This window comes from Poeciliopsis prolifica, unplaced genomic scaffold, assembly GCF_027474105.1.
Source record: "Poeciliopsis prolifica strain line A6 unplaced genomic scaffold, Auburn_PproV2 SCAFFOLD079, whole genome shotgun sequence".
Classification (NCBI taxonomy): Eukaryota; Metazoa; Chordata; class Actinopteri; order Cyprinodontiformes; family Poeciliidae; genus Poeciliopsis; species Poeciliopsis prolifica.
In genome coordinates, this window is record NW_026562454.1 from 818,148 (window position 1) to 843,972 (window position 25,825).

Consider the following 25,825-nt stretch of genomic DNA (forward strand, 5'->3'; position numbering starts at 1 on the left):
CCGGAAAACATTTGATCGTGTTTTTCATTCCACGATTCTGATGCAGAGCTGCTGATTCCCAGAGGACTCAATGAATCTTTCACACCTGGACAGGTTGGTGGAGTCCAGTGATCTGGTTCCTGGCTGCACAGCGCCTGTTGAAGTCCTGCTGGCTCCCTGCTGGTTAAGGAGCCTCATTCATCTGCTGGTGTTTCAGCAGCACAAAGCTGAGCCAATCGGCACCAGAGGAAGAAAAAACAAAAACATTCTCACTAATGGAGGCAGAGAAGCTAAACGTCTGAGAACAAGAGACTCAAACATGTGAAACACAAAAGTTCCTAAAACGTGAAGAAAATACAGAAAATGTGTTTTAGCATGTTAATGTCAGAATGACTCATAAACACTGCAGGATGTTTGTTTTTAAAGCAGCTCTGATGTTTGTTCATGAGTGGAAACAACGACGTCATCGGCGTAGAGTTTGATGTTTTATTCATTTATTATGATTTATTCATTTATTTATTATGTTTTATTTATTTATTATGTTTTATTTATTTATTATGTTTTATTTATTTATTATGTTTTATTTATTTATTTATTTATTATGTTTTGTTTATTCATTTATTATGTTTTATTTATTATGATTTATTTATTTATTATGTTTGATGTTTTATGTTTTTATTCAGAGCAAAACTGAAGATTCAGACGACAAACATGAACCCTGTGGGTCATCAGTGAGGTTCACTGATACTTTGCTTATAATTCATATTAATAACAGACATGATGTTGGAACAATGGTTTTATTGTTGTTTTAATTTCATTACATTCAGGTCAGTTAAAAGTTATAAAAAGTTAGAAACATGATGAAGAAATGTTTGAGTTTATTCAAATACAGAATGAATAAAAACTCCGTAAAAAGCAAAAAGAATAAAATGATAATAAAATGCAGCAACATGAAATCAAAAGTACATTCCACAGTTTGTCCTGAACAATGTTTCTTAAAGCTGATGAAAGTGATGAGAGCTCATCTGGGGCCCTTGTTCCTGAGGGCCAGCAGCACAGAGAGTCCACTGCAGTAAACCAGACTCTTCACTATCAGCACAGCGTAGAGCAGGCAGAGCAGCTTCACCCTGCAGCGAGTCTGGAAGGTCACTGGGAGCCTCACTGGGAGCCTGACTGGGAGCTGAGGACGGACAGACGCTGCTGCTGCTGGCGGCGCTGGAGCTGCTGGCCAATCCGTTGCTGGTCCAGACTTTGTTGGAGCTGGAGGTTCTGGAAGCTCTGGAAGGAAAAGTTCAGTCACATTGTGAATGTGAAGCTGCGTTTGTCCTGAACTTATTTCTGCTTTTGGTACCTTGGAAGCGTGTTTGGTTCGTCACGCTGCCGCCCTCATGCTGAGCTTCACAGATGTATTCATAACTGTGGAGCGTCTCGTTTCTAACCAGCCTGATGACGGCAGAACTTCTCGACCCGCTGAGCTCCTGCTGTTTCTCCTCGGCGGGGCCGGCTCCTCCTGGCTGCCCCTCTGCCTCCTCCAGGAGATCCGGACCAGAGGAGGAAACATGGCCGAGGCCAGACACATCAGAGCCGTCTCTCCCTCCACTCGGCCTTCGGTTCTCACCGGACACACAGTCACATCGGGTTTCTTCACCGCTTTACCTGCACAACAAGCAGAAATATTTCAGCTCATCAGACACATTTTAATGTCAGGAAACGATAAACTGAGCAAATAAAAGATTTAAATCGCTTTTATTTATTAACTGTTTAGTATTTTAATAAAACATCCAGGAGGTCTAAAGCTTTCCTCACTGCCTTAAGGTCAGAGGTCATGACTCCAGAATGAGGAGAGGCTGAATAAAAACGAACACAGAACAACACAAAGACCCGTCTGACATTCACGACCCCTGACCCTTTCAGACCCTGAACGTCTCGTTACAGTGAAACACGGTGGTGGCAGAGTGATACTCCGGGACTGAAGAACCCGCCGGACCTGGTAGAACAAGGATCCGGCGGGTCATGAACATGAGCTCCAAACGGCTCATGAAAAGAGTCCAGGCTTTGACTAGGTACGGCCTAGTCAAAGCCTGGACTTTGCCAGGACCTTCATTTGTTCATTCCTGCTGGAAACCTGCTGAATGTGTCTGAGTTAAATCAATTCAGCGACGCAGAGAGGAGCAGAGTTACTGGTTCTGACAGCTGAACCCGGTTATCGGGTCGGGAGAATAAAAATAAAACGGCTTTTCTTCTAACATCATTTAAAACTTTTTCTGTTTTACTTATTTTGTCTCAATAAATTTATGATGATCAAAATTAATTCAAAACAGAAAAATGAAGTAAATCTGTAATTTTTCTTAACCCAGATAATTTTTTTATTTTTATTTTTTTTACTTCTCGTTTGTCCAGAACCAACAACAGAACCTGGACCCGATCGGCTCCACAGAAACATTTTAATTCATTTAATCCATCATTACAGCTGGAGCCGATCAATATCTGATCAATATCTGATCAATATGCGGAAAGAAAATATTTTTTTCTTAAATAAAAATTTATACTTTTCTTTTCCAAGTTTTTTTTTCCAAATATTTTTGACAAAGTTTACATTTAATTGACTTTTTTAAAATCTTTTTACATTTGCTGTTTATACTTTATTATTATTAAATTTTATTCTGAAAACAAACAGACGGGACCAATTATTTAAAATAAATAATATTTTTAGTGACATTCAGAAGCTGAAAAACTAGTTTGGTTTCACAGAAAGATTTTAGATTCAAGAAATTCAAATTGGTGTAAATTATCAGAGTTTATTTCTTATTATTCTGCAAAACTTCTGGAAGAAGGAAATATTTTATGAACTTGTTCAAAGAAATCTGAACATGTTTTCAAAATTGATTAATTTTTTTACCAATGAAAAATCTTACATTTAAACTCAGAATCGACTTTGAACACATTTTAACTTCTTCAATAAAAAATCAAATATTTTTTCTTACCTCAGTTTGAACCAAAGATCCAAACAGCAAAAAACATGGAAGCAAAACCCGTCGGCTGATTTCTGCTCTCATTATATTCAGTTTCCTCTGTCAGTTTTACGTTTGGCTCCCAGCAGCCAGAAAATGGAAGAATAATTTACATAAATCAGATTTTCACCCCGGCAGCTGCAGATCTGATCTGATCTGATCTGATCAGATCTGATCTGATCTGATCTGATCAGATCTGATCTGATCTGATCTGATCAGATCTGATCTGATCAGATCTGAACTGATCTGATCTGATTTGATTTGATCTGATCTGATCAGATCTGATCTGATCTGATCAAAGCTGCGACGCTAAAATCAGTTTATTGGTGTCAGGAAAATGTTTCTGCTGCTCGACTCTTAAAACTGAACGTTTAACTCATCTGACAGGTTAACGTCTCTGCTCATCACTTTCTAACTTTTTAAACATTTGATCAATTTTTTATACATTTTCTGTCTACATATATTTTTCATGTGATGCATTTTCAACAGTTTAACCCTGATTGATCAAATGTTAAAATAATAATCATCTTTCAAACTAAAGCAGCTGAAAGTGACTTTTACACACATTTTGACGTTTTAACAGAGAAATGAATAAATGTTGGTTCTTACTTGATACAAACAGTTTGGTTCCGGATCCAAAGAGATATTCATCCACAGTGAGACAGACTGATACAAAAACCCGTCGGCTGATTTCTGGTCTTATTACAGTCAGTTTAACTCTGAGCTGCAGCAGTTATTAAATGAATATGCACAGCAATTTATCAGCAATATTAACAGATGTTACAGGGTTACAGTTACTGGGAGTTTCAGATATTATCATGAACAAACTTGCACTGTAAATTTTGGAAGTGATTCATTGATTATTGATTAATTCTTTACTAACGATAGAAACTAAATCCTGACGCAGCAGAAAGTGACTTGAGACACATTTTAACTTCTCCAGTGAAACCAGTAAATGTTGGTTCTTACCAGTTACAAACAGTTTGGTTCCGGATCCAAAGATCCATTCATCCCACAGTGAGACAGACCGATACAAAAACCCATCAGCTGTTTCTGTTTTAGCCTCTTTTCTTCAATCATTGATATTTTCACAGCAAAACCTGAAAACCAGTAAATGTTGGTTCTTACCAGCAACATCCAGTCTGGTTCCAGAACCGCAGTGGTACCAGTATCCTCCCTACTGAGAGGCAGACTGGATGAGTCTGACTGAGAACGAGACAGTCATAATGTCAGCAGATCAGAACCGACCTGCTGAGGTTCTGGTGGATCAGAACCGACCTGCTGAGGTTCTGGTGGATCAGAACCATCAGAAATGTGCTGTGAAGGTCCAAAGTGGTTCTGAAGGAAGTTCTGCAGACATCCTGTCTGAAAGCTCCAGTCTCTCCCAGTGGGTCTCCTGGTTCTACAGTCTGAGCTGCAGCTGCTGAGATCTCCTACAGTCATGAATGCAGCATGAGGTCTGTAGTTTCCTGAGGTCATGAATGCAGCATGGAGGTCTGTAGTTTCCTGAGGTCATGAATGCAGCATGGAGGTCTGTGGTTTCCTGAGGTCATGAATGCAGCATGGAGGTCTGTGGTTTCCTGAGGTCATGAATGCAGCATGGAGGTCTGTGGTTTCCTGAGGTCATGAATGCAGCATGGAGGTCTGTAGTTTCCTGAGGTCATGCAGCATGAGGTCTGTGGTTTCCTGAGGTTATGAATGCAGCATGGAGGTCTGTGGTTTCCTGAGGTCATGAATGCAGCATGGAGGTCTGTGGTTTCCTGAGGTCATGAATGCAGCATGGAGGTCTGTGGTTTCCTGAGGTCATGAATGCAGCATGGAGGTCTGTAGTTTCCTGAGGTCATGAATGCAGCATGAGGTCTGAGATCTCCTACGGTCATGAATGCAGCATGGAGGTCTGTGGTTTCCTGAGGTCATGAATGCAGCATGGAGGTCTGTGGTTTCCTGAGGTCATGAATGCAGCATGGAGGTCTGTGGTTTCCTGAGGTCATGAATGCAGCATGGAGGTCTGTGGTTTCCTAAGGTCATGAATGCAGCATGGAGGTCTGTAGTTTCCTGAGGTCATGAATGCAGCATGAGGTCTGAGATCTCCTACGGTCATGAATGCAGCATGGAGGTCTGTGGTTTCCTGAGGTCATGAATGCAGCATGGAGGTCTGTAGTTTCCTGAGGTCATGAATGCAGCATGAGGTCTGTAGTTTCCTGAGGTCATGAATGCAGCATGGAGGTCTGTGGTTTCCTGAGGTCATGAATGCAGCATGGAGGTCTGTAGTTTCCTGAGGTCATGAATGCAGCATGACGTCTGAGATCTCCTACGGTCATGAATGCAGCATGGAGGTCTGTGGTTTCCTGAGGTCATGAATGCAGCATGGAGGTCTGTGGTTTCCTGAGGTCATGAATGCAGCATGGAGGTCTGTGGTTTCCTGAGGTCATGAATGCAGCATGGAGGTCTGTAGTTTCCTGAGGTCATGAATGCAGCATGAGGTCTGAGATCTCCTACGGTCATGAATGCAGCATGGAGGTCTGTGGTTTCCTGAGGTCATGAATGCAGCATGGAGGTCTGTGGTTTCCTGAGGTCATGAATGCAGCATGGAGGTCTGTGGTTTCCTGAGGTCATGAATGCAGCATGGAGGTCTGTGGTTTCCTGAGGTCATGAATGCAGCATGGAGGTCTGTGGTTTCCTGAGGTCATGAATGCAGCATGGAGGTCTGTAGTTTCCTGAGGTCATGAATGCAGCATGAGGTCTGAGATCTCCTACGGTCATGAATGCAGCATGGAGGTCTGTGGTTTCCTGAGGTCATGAATGCAGCATGGAGGTCTGTGGTTTCCTGAGGTCATGAATGCAGCATGGAGGTCTGTGGTTTCCTGAGGTCATGAATGCAGCATGGAGGTCTGTAGTTTCCTGGAGGCTGATGGAGCCATGAAGCTCACATTGATCAGGCTGGGTGGAGCCAGCAGAGGTCATGACCTTTGACCCATCAGGCTGGGTGGAGCCAGCAGAGGTTATGACCTTTGACCCTTCAGGCTGGATGGACAAGAGAGGTCATGACCTTTGACCCTTCAGGCTGGGTGGAGCCAACAGAGGTTATGAACTTTGACCCTTCAGGCTGGATGGAGACAGCAGAGGTCATGACCTTTGACCCATCAGGCTGGGTGGAGCCAGCAGAGGTTATGACCTTTGACCCTTCAGTCTGGGTGGAGCCAGCAGGGTAACAGAGCAGGGTTCATGCAGGTTTCCTGTTTCCTGTTTTGCATCGTTAATTAAACTGTAAAGTGAATTTCCAGCTGAATTTGACTCCTGATCATTTTGCTGGAGGTCCGATACGATGGTTCTGATTCACATGAACGTCTCTCTGTGAGACACTTTGTTTCTTCCACTTCCTCCCCATCTGATCTTTGACCTTTGCTGGCTTTTTGCAGCTTCTCTGCGTATCAGTCAGCTGGTCTCTCAACGCAGATGAAGTCTGGATGAAGCAGAACCCTCTGGGCCCGATTGGGCTACGCAGCTGGACACATGGTAGACCCCTGGGGGAGTGGAGGGTTGTGTCCAGATAGTTGGTCCAGGATGTTGACGATGTGAACAACTTCTACTCCAACTTTTACTCAGGTTTACCTTTCAGTCTCCTCAGCTGGTTGAAAACCTCCAACTGAACCTCCAACTGAACCTCCAACTGAACCTCCAGCCTGAACCTCCAACCTGAACCTCCAACCTGAACCTCCAACCTGAACCTCCAACCTGAACCTCCAACTGAACCTCCAACTGAACCTCCAACCTGAACCTCCAGACGTCGTTGCTCCTGTTAAAGTGGAGACCAAATGAGAAATGAAGGAAATCTTTGGATCATAAATTATGTAAAATTCAACTTCATCTCTAAAGCTGCAGAAAAAGAAAGTGAATCACTAAACTAAGGGAAACTCTCTTCCTGGAAATCATGAACGTTTCGCAGCTTCTTGTTCAAACTGTTGAAACGCATCACCAGCAGCGTCCAGATCAGAGACGACTCTGATGGAAAATATTGATCTGATATTGATCTGATATTGATCTGATATTGATCTGATATTGATCTGATATTGACTGGAACCGTTTGCACCAAGTGGTCAGTTTGTCTAAACCCTCTAAAGACGCCATTAGAGGAAGCAGAGGAAACCCAAACAAGGTGGAGATTCGTGGGAATTTACTGAACAACCGATCCAGAACCAGAACCTCATCCAAACATAAATACAAATTTACAGTCATCAGTAAAGTTGATATTCAGCTCCGTTTGTAAATATTGATTTCTATCAATTTAATCATCCAGTTAGATTATGATGGGTAATAAGAGCAGTTACCATAGCAACACAGGTGATCACAGCTCTGCATTATGAATCTATTTAATCTGACCGTCATTAAACTGGATGAAGGACGTTTCTAAAGTTCTGTTTCTGACACGTCCAGCCTGCAAGAGAAATAAACCTCATGACTATCAACTGTAACATTTGATATTATTTAATATGAAATAAACAATAACAATTATTCCTCTGGGAGGAATTATCAACTTTTTTAGTTATAAAATGACAGAAATCATAATTAATGACGTCTGAAAACAATAATAAAACCAGAAACCTTCAGAGTTTATTGTAATAAAATGATGAAACATTAAAGACTCAGAGAGTCTCTGTGTGATGGAGGTGAAATCAGTGAACCTGTGGTTTACTGCTCTCTATGTCACAAACTGACATCTGATCATCTGGAGGTTTTTGTTCAGGCTCAACGAATCATTTCTCACTGTGGGGACCAGACTTATAACAGCCGCAGTAGTAGGAGGCTGAATGATCCAGTTTAACTTTGTTGATCTTCAGTGAACAGCTGTTCTGATCTCTCTCAGCTGAGAAATCATTTTGCTGAGGATGATTGAAAGGCTTTGATGGGCTACTACCAATATTAATATAGAGAATAGCTCTGAATGTTTCTGTATCTTTCTTCTGGTACCAGGTTACACGGTTAGAGCCACACGGCCCAGTTCCCCCACAGCTGAAGGAGACGTTCTGCCCGGTTCTCCTGGTCAGACTCAGGTCCTTCTGAACCAGCTGTGTTCCCACAGCAGCCAGCTGTAGAGACACAGACAGACAGACAGACAGACAGGTGAAGGTTAGTGTGACAGTGTTTGTTCCAGGTGTTGGCTCCTGATTGGCTGGAAAACTCACCTGAACCCAGCCAGCACAGAGCAGCAGCTGGGAGGAAAAGCATTGTGTGCAGTGGTGTTTCCTCTGGTGAACCTGGGGAGAAGTGGCTCTGATGCAGCTGAGGCCAAACAAGGACGAGCTGAGAGATCAGACCAGGGCCACGTGGTTTCTAGCAGAGGAACCAAAGCTCCCATCAGCCCCTGCAGCCCAGAGAAGAGGAAGCTGCTGATTGGACGGTCAGAGGAAGATGCTGATTGGACGGTCAGAGGAAGATGCTGATTGGACGGTCAGAGGAAGATGCTGATTGGACGGTCAGAGTAAGATGCTGATGCTTTCAGCCTCTTCACAGTGAATCCAATCAACAGGTTGTTCTGGGTTCTTTCACTGCTGCTCACTAAATGTTTTCTGCTTTTCATGCTCATTCAGTTTATCAGTTTAACTCTTTCTCTCCCAGATGGAGTCGCTAATAGAGCCGTGGCTTTTAAACAGTTTGGGCCCAATAAGGGAAACAGTTTACCAATAGTCACCAGAACAAGTTTGGTATTGACTGCAAAGATACCACCAAAAACTGAAGCATGCCAACATTTTGTCTTTATAATCAGATCTGAGGCATTAAGTCCAATTCGAGTCCTGGTCAGAACCATCGAAGCCCAATCAGATGCTCAGAACCAGTCGGTGCTTGGAGAAGCTACAACTTTCTCCAGATGAATAGAAATAAAACTGAAGTTATGATTTCTGGACCTAAAGAGATGTGATGAAGTGCGAGCACACAGCTTGAGTTATTATAGGTAGAAAGTAGAAAACAGTGTGATTGCTGTAATCTGGATGCTTTGGGTGAAAACTGCAGAAAACTTGCAGAAATGTAAGAGAAGGAAGAAGCAGCAGAACAAGTCAAAAGTATCAAAAGTATGCAAATCATTTGTAGAAAAATGTTGAAGGGGAGTGAAAGCTTTAGTCAGTCCCAAGATCCCATTGAGTGAGAATTAGAAACGGCTGCAGAGCAAAACTATGAGTCACACCAACAAGCTAATCTGAGCCAAACAGCTGAAGCTCGTTGAAATGCTAATGGCAGCATCTAAGCTAGACATTGTTGAGCATTCATTAACATTCTCCATGCATTGTGAAAAACAACATGTAAAGCAGCAGACAAAGATTTTAAATATCTAAAACAGAAAGGCCAAAAATAACCTGAACTAAAACAAGGAGCCATGATGTGTGGTCATTCTGCATCCCGCCACCAGAGGGAGCTCTGCGGGAGCTGCTCTGTGTATCAGTGACCCGCTGCTGGACACGATCTGCAGAACCAGAACCTCCATGATGGGAAACGCAGCTCTGGAGCGACAGCGAACGTCTCAGGAACCGAAAAGGCTCCAAACGTTTTCACTCCGATTTTATCAGAACGAATCTGTCCAACTCAGTTTGCTCACAATATAATATTAAATGCAAAAAATGTTGTAAAAATTGATGTTTTGACAACGACAGAAATCTGAGTTTCATCTCTAGTCGGATCCAAACTGTTTCCTATGTCAGGAAATATAAAATCTATCGATATTATTCCTTCACTGTAGACATCAGGAAGGATCAGCGAACAATGGAGCTTTTTCTGTCTTTGAGCTGAGATGATCAGTAAATCAATAAATCAATCAATCAATCAATCAATCAATTAAATTTCATTTGTAAGGCTTGTTTCAGCAGCAAGACATTTCAAAATGCTTTCCAGTTGTTGAGGCGTTTACCAAGGTCAAATACACACATTACATTCTCATACTTTCACACAAAGGTCTTTGTATTTGTAACAGATACAGAAACTGAATCATCTCCTCACTTCCATCTCCAAGCAAATAGAGATTTAGGCGACGCAGGACATCAGATGTCCACTGGACGTGTTCTTAGATCATAAGCAACAAATCTTCCCATTTTTAATGATATGCCGTATCGACTCTGTGATGCTAAGCGTCTCTTTTTTAGTGCTAAAAAATAATAAAACAAGTAAAGTCTGATTGCTTTGTGATTGCTGATTTGCTGCACAAAAACACAAAGTCATGCAACATATAATCAACAATATATTAAGTCAAGTTCCATCATTACATTTTTAATTGATTACGTTTCCAATCAAACTCTAATCAGCTGGTTTTTAGTCGAGATTTAAAGGAAGTCAGGGTTTCTGCTGGTTTACAGTTTTCTGGAAGTTTGTTCCAAAGTTTTGGTCCATAGATGCTGAAAGCTGCTTCTCCTCTCTTGGTTCTGGTTCTGGGGATGCAGATCAGAACCAGAACCAGAACCTGAGAGTCTGGAAGGTTGATACAACAACAGCAGATCTTTGATGTATTGTGGTGCTAAACCGTTCAGTGATTTATAAACTAACAAAGTATTTTAAAGTCTATTCTTTGTACAGGGAGCCAGTGGAGGGACTTTAAAACTGCTGTTATGTCTCTATCTTCCTGGTTCTAGTGAGAACAGGAGCAGCAGCTTCTGGATCAGCAGCAGCTGGATCAGATGCTGCAGCTGGAGGATTGATTTGTTGGACAGGATTGTGACCTGATGATGTAAATCTGAAACTAAACAGACAAGATTTATGACTAAACCTTAAGAGGACTGAAAGAAAAGACTAAATTGTGAGCGTCAGGAAATTCTGAACTGAAATCATGTCAAAGTTTGTGTGGCACGGTTCAGGAGGAATGGAGTTATGAAGCGGCTCTTGGTGGTTTTCTGTTCCCAGTTCTGTGATGACTTGATGCTTTCAGGTGATTTCAGAGAAAACAGCAAGTCCCACATCAGAGAGCATCACACCTGGAAGTGTCTGAGTGTTGATACATCGATGATGTTGCCTTGAGTTGACTTGTCATAATCGCTGATATCTGATCATCTGGAGGTTTTTGTTCAGGCTCAACGAATCATTTCTCACTGTGGGAACCAGACTTATAACAGCCGCAGTAGTAGGAGGCTGAATGGATGAGTTTTACTGCATTTATCTTCAACAAACAGCTGGTCTTATTTCTCTCAGCTGAGAAATCATCTTGCTGGGGATGAATGAAAGGCTTTTCTGTTCTACTACCACTGGTGGCATAGAGAATAGCTCTGAATGTTTCTGTCTCTTTCTTCTGGTACCAGGTTACAGCATTCCCACCACACTGATCAGTTCCACAGCTGAAGGAAATGCTGTGATCAACTCTTCCAGTTCGACTTAAATCCTCCTGAACCAGCTGAGTTCCCACAGCAGCCAGCGCTGTAGAGACACAGACAGACAGACAGACAGACAGACAGGTGAAGGTTAGTGTGACAGTGTTTGTTCCAGGTGTTGGCTCCTGATTGGCTGGAAACTCACCTGAACCCAGCCAGCACAGAGCAGCAGCTGGGAGGAAAAGCATTGTGTGCAGTGGTGTTTCCTCTGGTGAACCTGGGGAGAAGTGGCTCTGATGCAGCTGAGGCCAAACAAGGACGAGCTGAGAGATCAGACCAGGGCCACGTGGTTTCTAGCAGAGGAACCAAAGCTCCCCATCAGCCCCTGCAGCCCAGAGAAGAGGAAGCTGCTGATTGGACGGTCAGAGGAAGCTGATTGGATGCTGATTGGATGATGTTCCAATCAGTGTCGGATAATCCAATCAGAGGAAGATGCTGATTGGATCATCAGATGCTGATTGGATCATCATCGAACCTACAACCTTCCGATTGCAAGACAACAACTCTGCCACAGTCGTTTAATTATAGTAATAAAGCTTCAAAGCCAGCAAGTTGATGCTGAATGACGTGGGGAAGCAGATAAACAGGGAGAATTAAAGGGGGAACTAAGCTGACTCATGTTTCTAGAGGTATTATTAGAGTGTAACACTAATGAACATTGGAAGAAGACTTTGAAAAAACTGGAAGTACTTTTATTATTGATATCTATGATGCCGTATTCGGGTCATTGTAGATAAAAACTGTAAATTATCTTTAGATTAACCTAAAAATTTCCAAGAATGTTGTTTTTCTACCTGTAGAACATTAAGTAGCGAGTACACTAGTGTGATTGACATGGCTCAGCCCTCCTCTTGACTCTGATTGGTTGTTGGTGCATTTCTTCAGATGGTAATATCAGCTCAGGCAGCAGGTGGAGGAGATCAATTCTGCCTCAGAATCAGAATGATTTAAGAAATCAACATGAATGCATAAAATGGGATATTGAGAACAAACCAGTTACTTTTTCAATCAAATAAACTGAAATTCTGGTAGCATTTAAAACTTTATAATTAATGTTTAAACTAATGAACCATCAACTTCCACACAAAATACAAAAAATGTTTTATGACAGAGGGGTTAAAAAGACAAGAAGGACATTTTGAAAAGTAATGGATTAGAGCAACCAAAAAGAGCTTTTGTTTATGATTTATGGAAACGATTAAATGATGAGTTCAAAGATGTAGAAAATAAACCAGTTTAAAAACTGTTTAAAAGGAGCTTATTGGAAAATATGTTGTTATATTTATAAGATTAATGTTTTAAAGTCCATAAATGCTATTGATGATATACATTTTTAAAAAAATAATAATTGTACACTTAAAGATGAGAGTGTAAATGTCATGTAAGGTGGAAATAAGTTTGCAGATGTAATTATCTAATAAGTTGATAAGTATGAAAGTGGCAGAAAATCATAAAATCTTCTGCCTGATCCGTTTCAAACAGATAATACAGAATTGCTTGTTAATTGGGCATGATCATTTGTTTTAATCTGAGAAAAGTTAGAAAAGTGCTTCCATCCTGGTTTAGAGGCTTTGTCTGCCAGGCTGCAGTTCCCCTGCGCTCCAGCAGGTGGCGCTGCGGCGCTGTGACCCTCAGCAGAATTAAACAGTTATGTTTTATTGTTTGTTAGCTGATGTTTGAGTCACCATGTGTTCAGTTCAGCAGCTGAGGGATTTATCAGAGAGACTAACTGCTGCTGCAGAGGAAATCTTCACTCAGGTAGAAAAAACCATCATTAGCTACGAGGAGGAAATTAAAGTTCTGGAAACCTGCAGGAATGAAGCTCACATCAAACTCACCAGACTCTGTATGGAGTTACATTAGGATCAATAATCAATTCATTGTTTCTGCTCTCCCGTCACTTTGGTGACTGTTCGCCTCATTACATTCAGGTTGTGACGTTTAAACAGTTAAAGATCCATATTTCTGTGTTTGTTTTGTTTCTTCCATGAACATTTAAATATTTAAAGAGGCAGATGAAAAACTACTGAGCAGCTCTGACCTGTTATTAAGGAAACACACCATGATGCATCAGATAGTTATTTATTATTGAATTAACAGTTAATCATCAGTTGTTGTTCAGGATCAAATTGTTTTTTACTGATAAAGGTAACATAGTTGAAATGGTTCGGTTAAAATTCTGCTAAAATGGTTTCCTAGTTGTCCTGTGGTGAGTGTTTTTTTTTGGCGCCCCCTACTGGTTGCCTATAAAAGGAGGCGGGACTGCAGATTCCACACGTTGGGCTCTCTGCTGTGATTGGTCATCGAGTCCAGTTCCTTTCTGAACAGCAGTGATGGTTGTGCTCTGAGACTAACGGGGAGTTTTGCTGCAGTACCCAGAGTGGTGGAGCAGCAGGGAGGCTCACTGTGTTTCTGTTATTCACACTCATTACAGGTAATTATATTATGTTAGATGTCAGAAATGTATGTTGTCAGTTATTTTTCAGTTAAGTTTGTCAGAGTGTTTATTATGTTGTCGGTTTGCTGTATTTGCCTGTGTGTCAGTTTGTTGTTCTCTGTTTCAGTTAGAAGTTAAAGTTAAATAGTTTATTAGTTCAATTTGACTGCTGTCTATTTTTATTTATCTGATTTTATTTATTTATAAGTGAAAGATTGTATGAATTTCATTTGAAAGTTGTGCTACTAATCAAAATCCAATATACGATCACCTGTTACAAAAAGTTATTGTTGAAGCCGATTGTATTGATTATTTGGAGGACAGTCTGTCAGGCACTCTGCTGTGTACCCAGAGCTGGTGGGCCAGTCGGGAGGCTCGCTGTGTTTCTTGTTATTCACTCATTCCAGAAATTCACCCAACTGGTGTTGCAGCTCATATCTTCTGAGTATCTCCAGAGATTCATGGATAGTGATGCTGTGGGCCTTTAATTAACCCTTTGCTGCCCAAAATGGGATAATCCTGCTTCACTGCTTGTTTGGATTCTCAGCTTAAAAACTGATTCTATGAAATTTGGCCAGGATTCTTTTTATTATTTTTCTTTTTAAAAATATTTTGCTTTTGTTCTTCTGACCCATTTGGTCCCATTGACTCCCCAACCCGCTTTAAGCTAACGCCAAAGTCACAGAGCCTTTAATTGTTTAGATGTTGTTGCTCTGGTCACCAGTAGCCTCTGAACGTTCGGCACTGGAACCAGAAGCTCCATCAATGTTTCAACATTTCTTACTGGAATCCTGGTTCGTTCCTCAGGAAGCTTCCAGAGGATCGGACCAGGCTGTCTGGGTCAGAACCGACACCAGTCCTGGAGGTCATCATGGTAACCAGCTCCTGTGTCTCTTTGTTGCTACAGATCAGCCAAAGCCGCATGTTCTGACCGACCCAGAGCTCCAGAACCAGCAGAGGAGCTCCAGTCCAGACCAGGAGGAAGCAGAGATTAGACCGATCCAGGAGGAACCAGAACCAGAGATTAGACCGAACCAGGAGGAACCAGAGATTAGAAACATGGTGATCAGGTTCCAACAGGAGAGCAGACCGCTGGCATCTCCTGGCAACCCTTTGTTCTTCTGACCAGAATCGGTATGTATCCGACCAAATCTTCATCAAATCTTCATCAAATCTTCATCAAATCTTCATCAAATCTTCATCAAATCTTCATCAAATCTTCATCAAATCTTCATCAAATCTTCATCAAATCTTCATCAAAATCTTCATCAAATCTTCATCAAATCTTCATCAAATCTTCATCAAATCTTCATCAAATCTTCATCAAATCTTCATCAACGGTCTTATTGCAGTGAAAGTTGATCTAATGACCTGCTGAAGCTGCCGGTGGAAGCCGGCCGGGTCCAAATAGGACAAACTGACCAGAACCGTTTTCAGTAAACCAGGAAGTAAAATCTGGATTTGATCTAAAGGTTTTAGTATCAATTTATTTATTTAGCTTCATTTAGCCATTAATAAATATGTAACTAATGTTGAAAACTTATTATTTAATGTTTATTAATGCTTAATAACTCATGAATTAACTAATCCATGTGCATGTGAATGTTAGCGAATGTTCAAATAAATGTACTTTCACTACATGTTAGCCATGTAGATATTTAATTTGTGCTGATTCTGCACTGCATCCATAAATAAGGCAGATGCTAATAGTTTGTTCATCTTTGTCTGAAATCTTTAAGACAATCAAACCAGATGAAGCCATGAGACAAAAAATATTCAAGATTTGACATTTTGAAACGTCAACAAAACAAATATCTCAGTTAGTTCCAGTAATTTGACTTCAAACTGGATCAAACCTGTAGAGTCAACGGTACGAAAACGCAGCAGAATATCTGCATGAAACCATGAATATTTTATTTTCACTAAATGAACATAAACGACAAATATGAGTGAATGTGGTGGAAAATAAACTGAGAGGCTTTTATTCTCCTGTATGATGATGATAAATAATTAGATGAATTAAACTGAGTTTCCCTAAAGAACTGAAACTTTTAGTTACCAGACAGAGAGCAGAGATTTCCTCTCAAACAAAACTTTATTCTCTCCTGAAGGACAAGACGCAGCAAACGTTCAGTTCAGAACCAGCAACAGATCCAAACCAATTATCAGATCAAAGATGGCCGCCGGTCTGGCCAATCAGCTCTCTGCAGCTCTAATGTCCTGAAGTTTCCCCGTCCAGAAACTGCAAAATATGAAATAAACTTTATTCTCCTTTAGCCTCCAGAACCTGCTGGTGGTTTCAGGAAAAACTGCTGATCAGTTTCTCTTGTTCCTGTTTGTCCTTCCAGACTTTCCAAAGCAACATGTCTGCAGGACGGAGGAGGTTCTGGACCAGAGGGAACCAGAACCAGAACCGCCACATCAGGAGATCGGGCCTGAAGAACCGCAGCTGCCACCGGACTGCGACGCCTTCATGAAACCTCTGTCAGATGAAGAATGTGAGCTGGAACCAGACGCTGATCAGAACCTCCCTGCAGCTCAGGACGGTTTGAACTCAGATCCTCATCGGATCAACGAGCATCTGGATCAAAACCTTCAAAGAACAAAAGACAAACAAAAACGTCTTCCAACCAAGTCCAACAAACCTCAAAGGAAAGCCAGAAGGAAAGGAAACGTCATTTGTTGTCATAAATGTGGGAAAAGGTATGTTTATATAAAATCTCTAGTGACTCACATGAGCACCCACTTCATGAAGCTGGACTCATGTAAAACCTGCGGGAAAAACTTCAGTTCTGCAAAGGCCCTGAGAATCCACATGGCAGAGCACAGCCTTCACAGAGCATCCATGTGAGACAAACGGGGAGCGATTCTCAGGGAATCTGCTCCACTGACGCACATCGGAAACCACAGCGACGAGACAACTGGGAAACGATGCTCTACTGGGAAACGATGCTCTACTGGGAAACGATGCTCTACTGGGAAACGATGCTCTACTGGGAAACGATGCTCTACTGGGAAACGATGCTCTACTGGGAAACGATGCTGGTCCACAGGAGAAGGCACAGGGATGAGAAGTCCTACTGATGTGCAGCCTGTGAGAAAAAGTTCATCTCATGCTCTGGTTGCAGACACATGAGAAACTCCACTCATGTTTTTCCTCAGCCTTTCAGCTGAACCGTCACATGAAATCTGAGTCCTGTGGGGAAGTTAAAGCAGCAGAACGAGGGACTCGTCTGATCCTCATATCAGAGCTAAATCAGCCGTTTGCTCATGTTAGTCTGAACTGTGTTGTTAAACCAAAGGCAGCCAGAAAGTTCCTGAAACTGAGAATGAATGAAGCTGCATGTATGTGACACGTGGCATAAAATATAAACTGTAGAGTAGAAACATTTCTTGATAATTGTTTGAATAAAAGGTTCTCAGTAAACGTGGTTGATGTGAAGAAAGTTCCTGAATATTTATTTGGTTCATCCTCAGATTGTTCTGCTGGATCAGCCGGTAAACAATATTCTCAGTTTCTCTTTATTCCAACATCACAAAGGTCAAAGGTCTTTAGAGTTTTGGTTTCATGGTTTTTCTGCTTTAGTTTTGGGCGACCTGGTTCTTCTGACCTGTGATGAACTTGACTCCTCTGTTCTTTATTCTCTAGTTTTAGATTATTTAGATTTTGTTATCTTTTATTATTTGACTGCTGCTTCGTAGTTTCTGTCAGCAGCTCTTTGTTTGGCACATATTTTAATAAATGTTAAGTCATGAAGAAACGTTTCCATATCAATGATTTTTCTGTTCTTAAACTTTTAACTGGATTGGACTTTATGAGTTATTTAAAAAAATAATTTGATCTTGTTTGGGATAAAATACTATTGACAATATGAAAATGTCTTTGTGTAAATTCAGTTGTGATTAAATTGATCTGTAAATGTGATCAATCAGTTCAGATGTTTCTTGAATCAGTTATTAATATTTTTTGAAACTCAGTCCCTGATTTTCTGTCTTTGTTTCACAGCTTGATAAATATCAGGAGATGTTTATAAATACAGATTTATTTAAACCTTTGGTCAGGTTCTGGTCCGGTTCTGGTCCGGTTCTGGTCCGGTCCTCCTGATGGACCCGGTGGAACCGAGTCCAGTTTGGATATTTTCCATTTGAAGACCAGCCTGAGTCTCTACAGAAAGTTCTTTCCTCATGAGTCCATCTGGTTTATGAAGTGCAGCCCCACAGCATGATGCTGCCACCACTTTACTTCACAGTGAGGACGGTACAAGCGTCTTCGTTTTCACTCCAAATGTATCGATGGTCATCAGGTCCAAACAGACCAACTATGGTTTGATCTGACATGAATCTGAAGGTCAGTGTTCATCTCTTCCTGGCTGAGCCGCCTTCAGTCGGACAGTTTGTTGGTGGATGAAGTCGCTGCTTCACAGCTTCATCCAGAAACTCCAACAGCTCTTTGACTCTCTGCACATTTGCAACTAAAGACCAAAATCCTGTTTCGTTTGACTTTCCCGTCGTGTTTTTATCATCATATTTCAGGAAGTTTAGCTTCAGATCTGTGAAAAAGTGTCGAAGTTAAAGCTGCTGGTACCAGCAACTCCTCCAAACAGAACCAGAACCTCTGCAGGGTTAAGGAGGAAAATATTAGTCAATCATTATTTATGAATAAATATGAACTGGCCATAATGTATACATTATTAATGCTTCCAATTCAAAACATATTAAAATGAATATTTTACACACATTGGGTCATTTTGGTTTGACTCAAAGGTTTCCAATAAATTCACAGCATAAGAAGAAAATATTGTGTCCAGATTTATCACTAAAATAAAGGATTAAAGGTCAATCTGCTTCATTTCACCAGAAATGACAAAAGGTGTATGATATGATATTTGATGACCAATTATTGATGACCTCTGATTGATCTTTAGTCGCATTGATTATTGTAACAGCGTCTTCACAGGCCTGACCAACAAATCAATCCTCCAGCTGCAGCTGATCCAGAAGCTGCTGATCCAGAAGCTGCTGATCCAGAAGCTGCTGATCCAGAAGCTGCTGATCCAGAAGCTGCTGATCCAGAAGCTGCTGATCCAGAAGCTGCTGATCCAGAAGCTGCTGATCCAGAAGCTGCTGCTCCTGTTCTCACTAGAACCAGGAAGATAGAGACATAACAGCAGTTTTAAAGTCCCTCCACTGGCTCCCTGTAGCTCAAAGAATAGACTTTAAAATACTGTTGTTAGTTTATAAATCACTGAACGGTTTAGCACCACAATACATCAAAGATCTGCTGTTGTTGTATCAACCTTCCAGACTCTCAGGTTCTGGTTCTGGTTCTGATCTGCATCCCCAGAACCAGAACCAAGAGAGGAGAAGCAGCTTTCAGCATCTATGCACCACAAATCTGGTGCATAGATGCTGAAAACTGTAAACCAGCAGAAACCCTGACTTCCTTTAAATTTCAACTAAAAACCAGCTGGTTAGAGTTTGATTTGAAATGTAATATAGACAATTCATAATAGACAATGTATTTATTATATGTTGCATGACTTTGTGTTCTTGTGTTCATGATGTAAAGCACTTTGAAATGCCTTGTTGCTGAAATGTGCTATACAAATACAATTTGATTGATTGATTGATGACCACTGATTGATGACCACTGATTAATGACCACTGATTAATGACCACTGATTGATGACCACTGATTAATGACCACTGATTGATGACCACTGATTAATGACCACTGATTAATGACCACTGATTAATGACCACTGATTGATGACCACTGATTAATGACCACTGATTGATGACCACTGATTGATGACCACTGATTAATGACCACTGATTAATGACCACTGATTGATGACCACTGATTGATGACCACTGATTGATGACCACTGATTGCCTCACATCCAGAACAAAGTGACTCAATGATCAAGGGATCAATTAGGATCAATAATCAATTCATTGTTTCTGCTCTCCCGTCGCTTTGGTGACTGTTCGCCTCATTACATTCAGGTTGTGACGTTTAAACAGTTAAAGATCCATATTTCTGTGTTTGTTTTGTTTCTTCCATGAACATTTAAATATTTAAAGAGGCAGATGAAAAACTACTGAGCAGCTCTGACCTGTTATTAAGGAAACACACCATGATGCATCAGATAGTTATTTATTATTGAATTAACAGTTAATCATCAGTTGTTCAGGATCAAATTTTTTTACTGATAAAGGTAACATAGTTGAAATGGTTCGGTTAAAATTCTGCTAAAATGGTTTCCTAGTTGTCCTGTGGTGAGTGTTTTTTTTTGGCGCCCCCTACTGGTTGCCTATAAAAGGAGGCGGGACTGCAGATTCCACACAGTCTGTTGGGCTCTCTGCTGTGATTGGTCATCGAGTCCAGTTCCTTTCTGAACAGCAGTGATGGTTGTGCTCTGAGACTAACGGGAGTTTTGCTGCAGTACCCAGAGCTGGTGGAGCAGCAGGGAGGCTCACTGTGTTTCTGTTATTCACACTCATTACAGGTAATTAATATTATGTTTGTCAGGTTCTGTGTTTAATTCTGAGTTTCTGTGTCCTGAGTTCTCCTCGTTGTCCTGTCTTCCCCTTGATTGTTCCCAGGTGTGTCTTGTTCTCCTGATTACCCTCAGTGTATTTAGTCCCTCCTGTGTCCTTTGTTCCTCGTCGGGTCCTTGTGTTGTTTGTTCGTACTTTTGCCTTTGTCTGCCGTTGTGTGTTTTTTTTAGCCGCCTGTAAGACCAGTTGCTACCGGCGTTGAGCCCTGGCTTCCGCTCAGCCGTGCTGCCTGGCCGCGGACTCTGACTGTGTTTTTGTGGACTATTTTCATTAAATTACTCACCATTCACCTACCTGGGTCTCTAGCGTCTGCCTCACCACCTCACCACCACCGTTTTATGACAGAAGGACCCGACCTGAAGTACGGTGAGGCACGCTGTTCCGCATAATGGACCCAGAGGGTATAGAGGAGCTGCTCCGAACGATCCGCGAGTATGAGGAGGCAAAGAGCACGTCCACGTTCGCCCTGAGACGGCCAGGGTTCGCGATACGCCTGGGCCTGCTACTGGACTATTGGGTTCCTCGTCTCCCGCACCCCGCGCTGGTGGAGCTGCAGCGGGAGGCAGAGGAGATACGCCGGACAGCCTTTGCTGCCTGGGATGCTAAACCTCTGCCTCCCAGGCCAGACATCCGCTCCGCCAGCCCAGCTCCAGCCGCTGTTCCACGTGCCGCTCCGCCGGCTGCTGTTCCTCGTGCTGCTCCGCCGGACCCCGCTCCGGCTTCGGCTCCTGCTCCGCCGGACCCCGCTCCGGCTTCGGCTCCTGCTCCGCCGGACCCCGCTCCGGCTTCGGCTCCTGCTCCGCCGGACCCCGCTCCGGCTTCGGCTCCTGCTCCGCCGGACCCCGCTCCGGCTTCGGCTCCTGCTCCGCCGGACCCCGCTCCGGCTTCGGCTCCGGCTTCGGCTCCTGCTCCGCCGGACCCCGCTCCGGCTTCGGCTCCTGCTCCGCCGGACCCCGCTCCGGCTTCGGCTCCTGCTCCGCCGGACCCCGCTCCGGCTTCGGCTCCTGCTCCGCCGGACCCCGCTCCGGCTTCGGCTCCTGCTCCGCCGGACCCCGCTCCGGCTTCGGCTCCTGCTCCGCCGGACCCCGCTCCGGCTTCGGCTCCTGCTCCGCCGGACCCCGCTCCGGCTTCGGCTCCTGCTCCGCCGGACCCCGCTCCGGCTTCGGCTCCTGCTCCGCCGGACCCCGCTCCGGCTTCGGCTCCTGCTCCGCCGGACCCCGCTCCGGCTTCGGCTCCTGCTCCGGCTCCTGCTCCGGCTCCTGCTCCGCCAGATTCCGCTCCGGCCTCCGTGGACTCTGCTCCTCGTGCGCTGCTCCTTCCGAGATCCCTAGTGCTCCTCCCAAGCCCCCTAGTGCTCCTCCCGAGTCCCCTAGTGCTCCTCCCGAGATCCCTAGTGCTCCTCCCGAGTCCCCTAGTGCTCCTCCCGAGTCCCCTAGTGCTCCTCCCGAGTCCCCTAGTGCTCCTCCCGAGTCCCCTAGTGCTCCTCCCGAGCCCCCTAGTGCTCCTCCCGAGCCCCCTAGTGCTCCTCCCGAGCCCCCTAGTGTTCCTCCAGTGCCCCCTAGTGTTCCTCCAGTGCCCCCTAGTGTTCCTCCAGTGCCCCCTAGTGTTCCTCGGCACCATGGACGCCCTCCGGACCTCGCCAGTGGGGTCTGGCTCGGGCGCCGCGGACGCCCTCCGGACCTCCCCCGTGGGGTCTGCCGCGGGCGCCGAGGACGCCCTCCGGACCCCCCTCGACGCCTCTGCCCTCTTTCTGTTTAGTTTTGGACTCTTGGCCCCTCCTTGTGTTTCCGCCCACCTTTTGTGGGTAGTTTTTTGTTTTCTGGCCCTCCTTCCGTCGCCCCTCCGCCCACCCTGGTTTTTGAGTTTTGGATTTTGGTTTTGGGCGTCTGGTAGCCGCCCTTTAAGGGGGGGGGGTACTGTCAGGTTCTGTGTTTAATTCTGAGTTTCTGTGTCCTGAGTTCTCCTCGTTGTCCTGTCTTCCCCTTGATTGTTCCCAGGTGTGTCTTGTTCTCCTGATTACCCTCAGTGTATTTAGTCCCTCCTGTGTCCTTTGTTCCTCGTCGGGTCCTTGTCGTTGTTTGTTCGTACTTTTGCCTTTGTCTGCCGTTGTGTGTTTTTTTTAGCCGCCTGTAAGACCAGTTGCTACCGGCGTTGAGCCCTGGCTTCCGCTCAGCCGTGCTGCCTGGCCGCGGACTCTGACTGTGTTTTTGTGGACTATTTTCATTAAATTACTCACCATTCACCTACCTGGGTCTCTAGCGTCTGCCTCACCACCTCACCACCACCGTTTTATGACAATGTTAGATGTCAGAAATGTATGTTGTCAGTTATTTTTCAGTTAAGTTTGTCAGAGTGTTTATTATGTTGTCGGTTTGCTGTATTTGCCTGTGTGTCAGTTTGTTTGTTCTCTGTTTCAGTTAGAAGTTAAAGTTAAATAGTTTATTAGTTCAATTTGACTGCTGTCTATTTTTATTTATCTGATTTTATTTATTTATAAGTGAAAGATTGTATGAATTTCATTTGAAAGTTGTGCTACTAATCAAAATCCAATATACGATCACCTGTTACAAAAAGTTATTGTTGAAGCCGATTGTATTGATTATTTGGAGGACAGTCTGTCAGGCACTCTGCTGTGTACCCAGAGCTGGTGGGCCAGTCGGGAGGCTCGCTGTGTTTCTTGTTATTCACACTCATTCCAGAAATTCACCCAACTGGTGTTGCAGCTCATATCTTCTGAGTATCTCCAGAGATTCATGGATAGTGATGCTGTGGGCCTTTAATTAACCCTTTGCTGCCCAAAATGGGATAATCCTGCTTCACTGCTTGTTTGGATTCTCAGCTTAAAAACTGATTCTATGAAATTTGGCCAGGATTCTTTTTATTATTTTCCTTTTTAAAAATATTTCTGCTTTTGTTCTTCTGACCCATTTGGTCCCATTGACTCCCCAACCCGCTTTAAGCTAACGCCAAAGTCACAGAGCGTTTAATTGTTTAGATGTTGTTGCTCTGGTCACCAGTAGCCTCTGAACGTTCGGCACTGGAACCAGAAGCTCCATCAATGTTTCAACATTTCTTACTGGAATCCTGGTTCGTTCCTCAGGAAGCTTCCAGAGGATCGGACCAGGCTGTCTGGGTCAGAACCGACACCAGTCCTGGAGGTCATCATGGTAACCAGCTCCTGTGTCTCTTTGTTGCTACAGATCAGCCAAAGCCGCATGTTCTGACCGACCCAGAGCTCCAGAACCAGCAGAGGAGCTCCAGTCCAGACCAGGAGGAAGCAGAGATTAGACCGATCCAGGAGGAACCAGAACCAGAGATTAGACCGAACCAGGAGGAACCAGAGATTAGAAACATGGTGATCAGGTTCCAACAGGAGAGCAGACCGCTGGGCATCTCCTGGCAACCCTTTGTTCTTCTGACCAGAATCGGTATGTATCCGACCAAATCTTCATCAAATCTTCATCAAATCTTCATCAAATCTTCATCAAATCTTCATCAAATCTTCATCAAATCTTCATCAAATCTTCATCAACGGTCTTATTGCAGTGAAAGTTGATCTAATGACCTGCTGAAGCTGCCGGTGGAAGCCGGCCGGGTCCAAATAGGACAAACTGACCAGAACCGTTTTCAGTAAACCAGGAAGTAAAATCTGGATTTGATCTAAAGGTTTTAGTATCAATTTATTTATTTAGCTTCATTTAGCCATTAATAAATATGTAACTAATGTTGAAAACTTATTATTTAATGTTTATTAATGCTTAATAACTCATGAATTAACTAATCCATGTGCTGCATGTGAATGTTAGCGAATGTTCAAATAAATGTACTTTCACTACATGTTAGCCATGTAGATATTTAATTTGTGCTGATTCTGCACTGCATCCATAAATAAGGCAGATGCTAATAGTTTGTTCATCTTTGTCTGAAATCTTTAAGACAATCAAACCAGATGAAGCCATGAGACAAAAAATATTCAAGATTTGACATTTTGAAACGTCAACAAAACAAATATCTCAGTTAGTTCCAGTAATTTGACTTCAAACTGGATCAAACCTGTAGAGTCAACGGTACGAAACACGCAGCAGAATATCTGCATGAAACCATGAATATTTTATTTTCACTAAATGAACATAAACGACAAATATGAGTGAATGTGGTGGAAAATAAACTGAGAGGCTTTTATTCTCCTGTATGATGATGATAAATAATTAGATGAATTAAACTGAGTTTCCCCTAAAGAACTGAAACTTTTAGTTACCAGACAGAGAGCAGAGATTTCCTCTCAAACAAAACTTTATTCTCTCCTGAAGGACAAGACGCAGCAAACGTTCATTTCAGAACCAGCAACAGATCCAAACCAATTATCAGATCAAAGATGGCCGCCGGTCTGGCCAATCAGCTCTCTGCAGCTCTAATGTCCTGAAGTTTCCCCGTCCAGAAACTGCAAAATATGAAATAAACTTTATTCTCCTTTAGCCTCCAGAACCTGCTGGTGGTTTCAGGAAAAACTGCTGATCAGTTTCTCTTGTTCCTGTTTGTCCTTCCAGACTTTCCAAAGCAACATGTCTGCAGGACGGAGGAGGTTCTGGACCAGAGGGAACCAGAACCAGAACCGCCACATCAGGAGATCGGGCCTGAAGAACCGCAGCTGCCACCGGACTGCGACGCCTTCATGAAACCTCTGTCAGATGAAGAATGTGAGCTGGAACCAGACGCTGATCAGAACCTCCCTGCAGCTCAGGACGGTTTGAACTCAGATCCTCATCGGATCAACGAGCATCTGGATCAAAACCTTCAAAGAACAAAAGACAAACAAAAACGTCTTCCAACCAAGTCCAACAAACCTCAAAGGAAAGCCAGAAGGAAAGGAAACGTCATTTGTTGTCATAAATGTGGGAAAAGGTATGTTTATATAAAATCTCTAGTGACTCACATGAGCACCCACTTCATGAAGCTGGACTCATGTAAAACCTGCGGGAAAAACTTCAGTTCTGCAAAGGCCCTGAGAATCCACATGGCAGAGCACAGCCTTCACAGAGCATCCATGTGAGACAAACGGGGAGCGATTCTCAGGGAATCTGCTCCACTGACGCACATCGGAAACCACAGCGACGAGACAACTGGGAAACGATGCTCTACTGGGAAACGATGCTCTACTGGGAAACGATGCTCTACTGGGAAACGATGCTCTACTGGGAAACGATGCTCTACTGGGAAACGATGCTCTACTGGGAAACGACGCTCTACTGGGAAACGACGCTCTACTGGGAAACGACGCTCTACTGGGAAACGATGCTCTACTGGGAAACGATGCTCTACTGGGAAACGATGCTGGTCCACAGGAGAAGGCACAGGGATGAGAAGTCCTACTGATGTGCAGCCTGTGAGAAAAAGTTCATCTCATGCTCTGGTTGCAGACACATGAGAAACTCCACTCATGTTTTTCCTCAGCCTTTCAGCTGAACCGTCACATGAAATCTGAGTCCTGTGGG

General features: G+C 43.3%; 1 protein-coding gene and 1 pseudogene across 1 annotated transcript; one reads left to right on the forward strand and one right to left on the reverse strand.

Moving 5' to 3' along the window:
* Positions 1 to 811: 811 nt before the first annotated feature.
* On the reverse strand, positions 812 to 11,520 carry LOC129352741 (uncharacterized; annotated as a pseudogene).
* An 8,658-nt stretch (positions 11,521 to 20,178) lies between these two features.
* LOC129352719 (zinc finger protein 646-like) lies at positions 20,179 to 25,649 on the forward strand. Its single transcript, XM_055021832.1, has 3 exons — positions 20,179 to 20,281; positions 23,534 to 23,761; positions 24,881 to 25,649. Exons 2-3 carry the CDS (start codon positions 23,686 to 23,688, stop codon positions 25,381 to 25,383), a joined length of 579 nt encoding a protein of 192 aa, XP_054877807.1. The 5' UTR covers positions 20,179 to 20,281; positions 23,534 to 23,685; the 3' UTR covers positions 25,384 to 25,649.
* Positions 25,650 to 25,825: the final 176 nt, after the last annotated feature.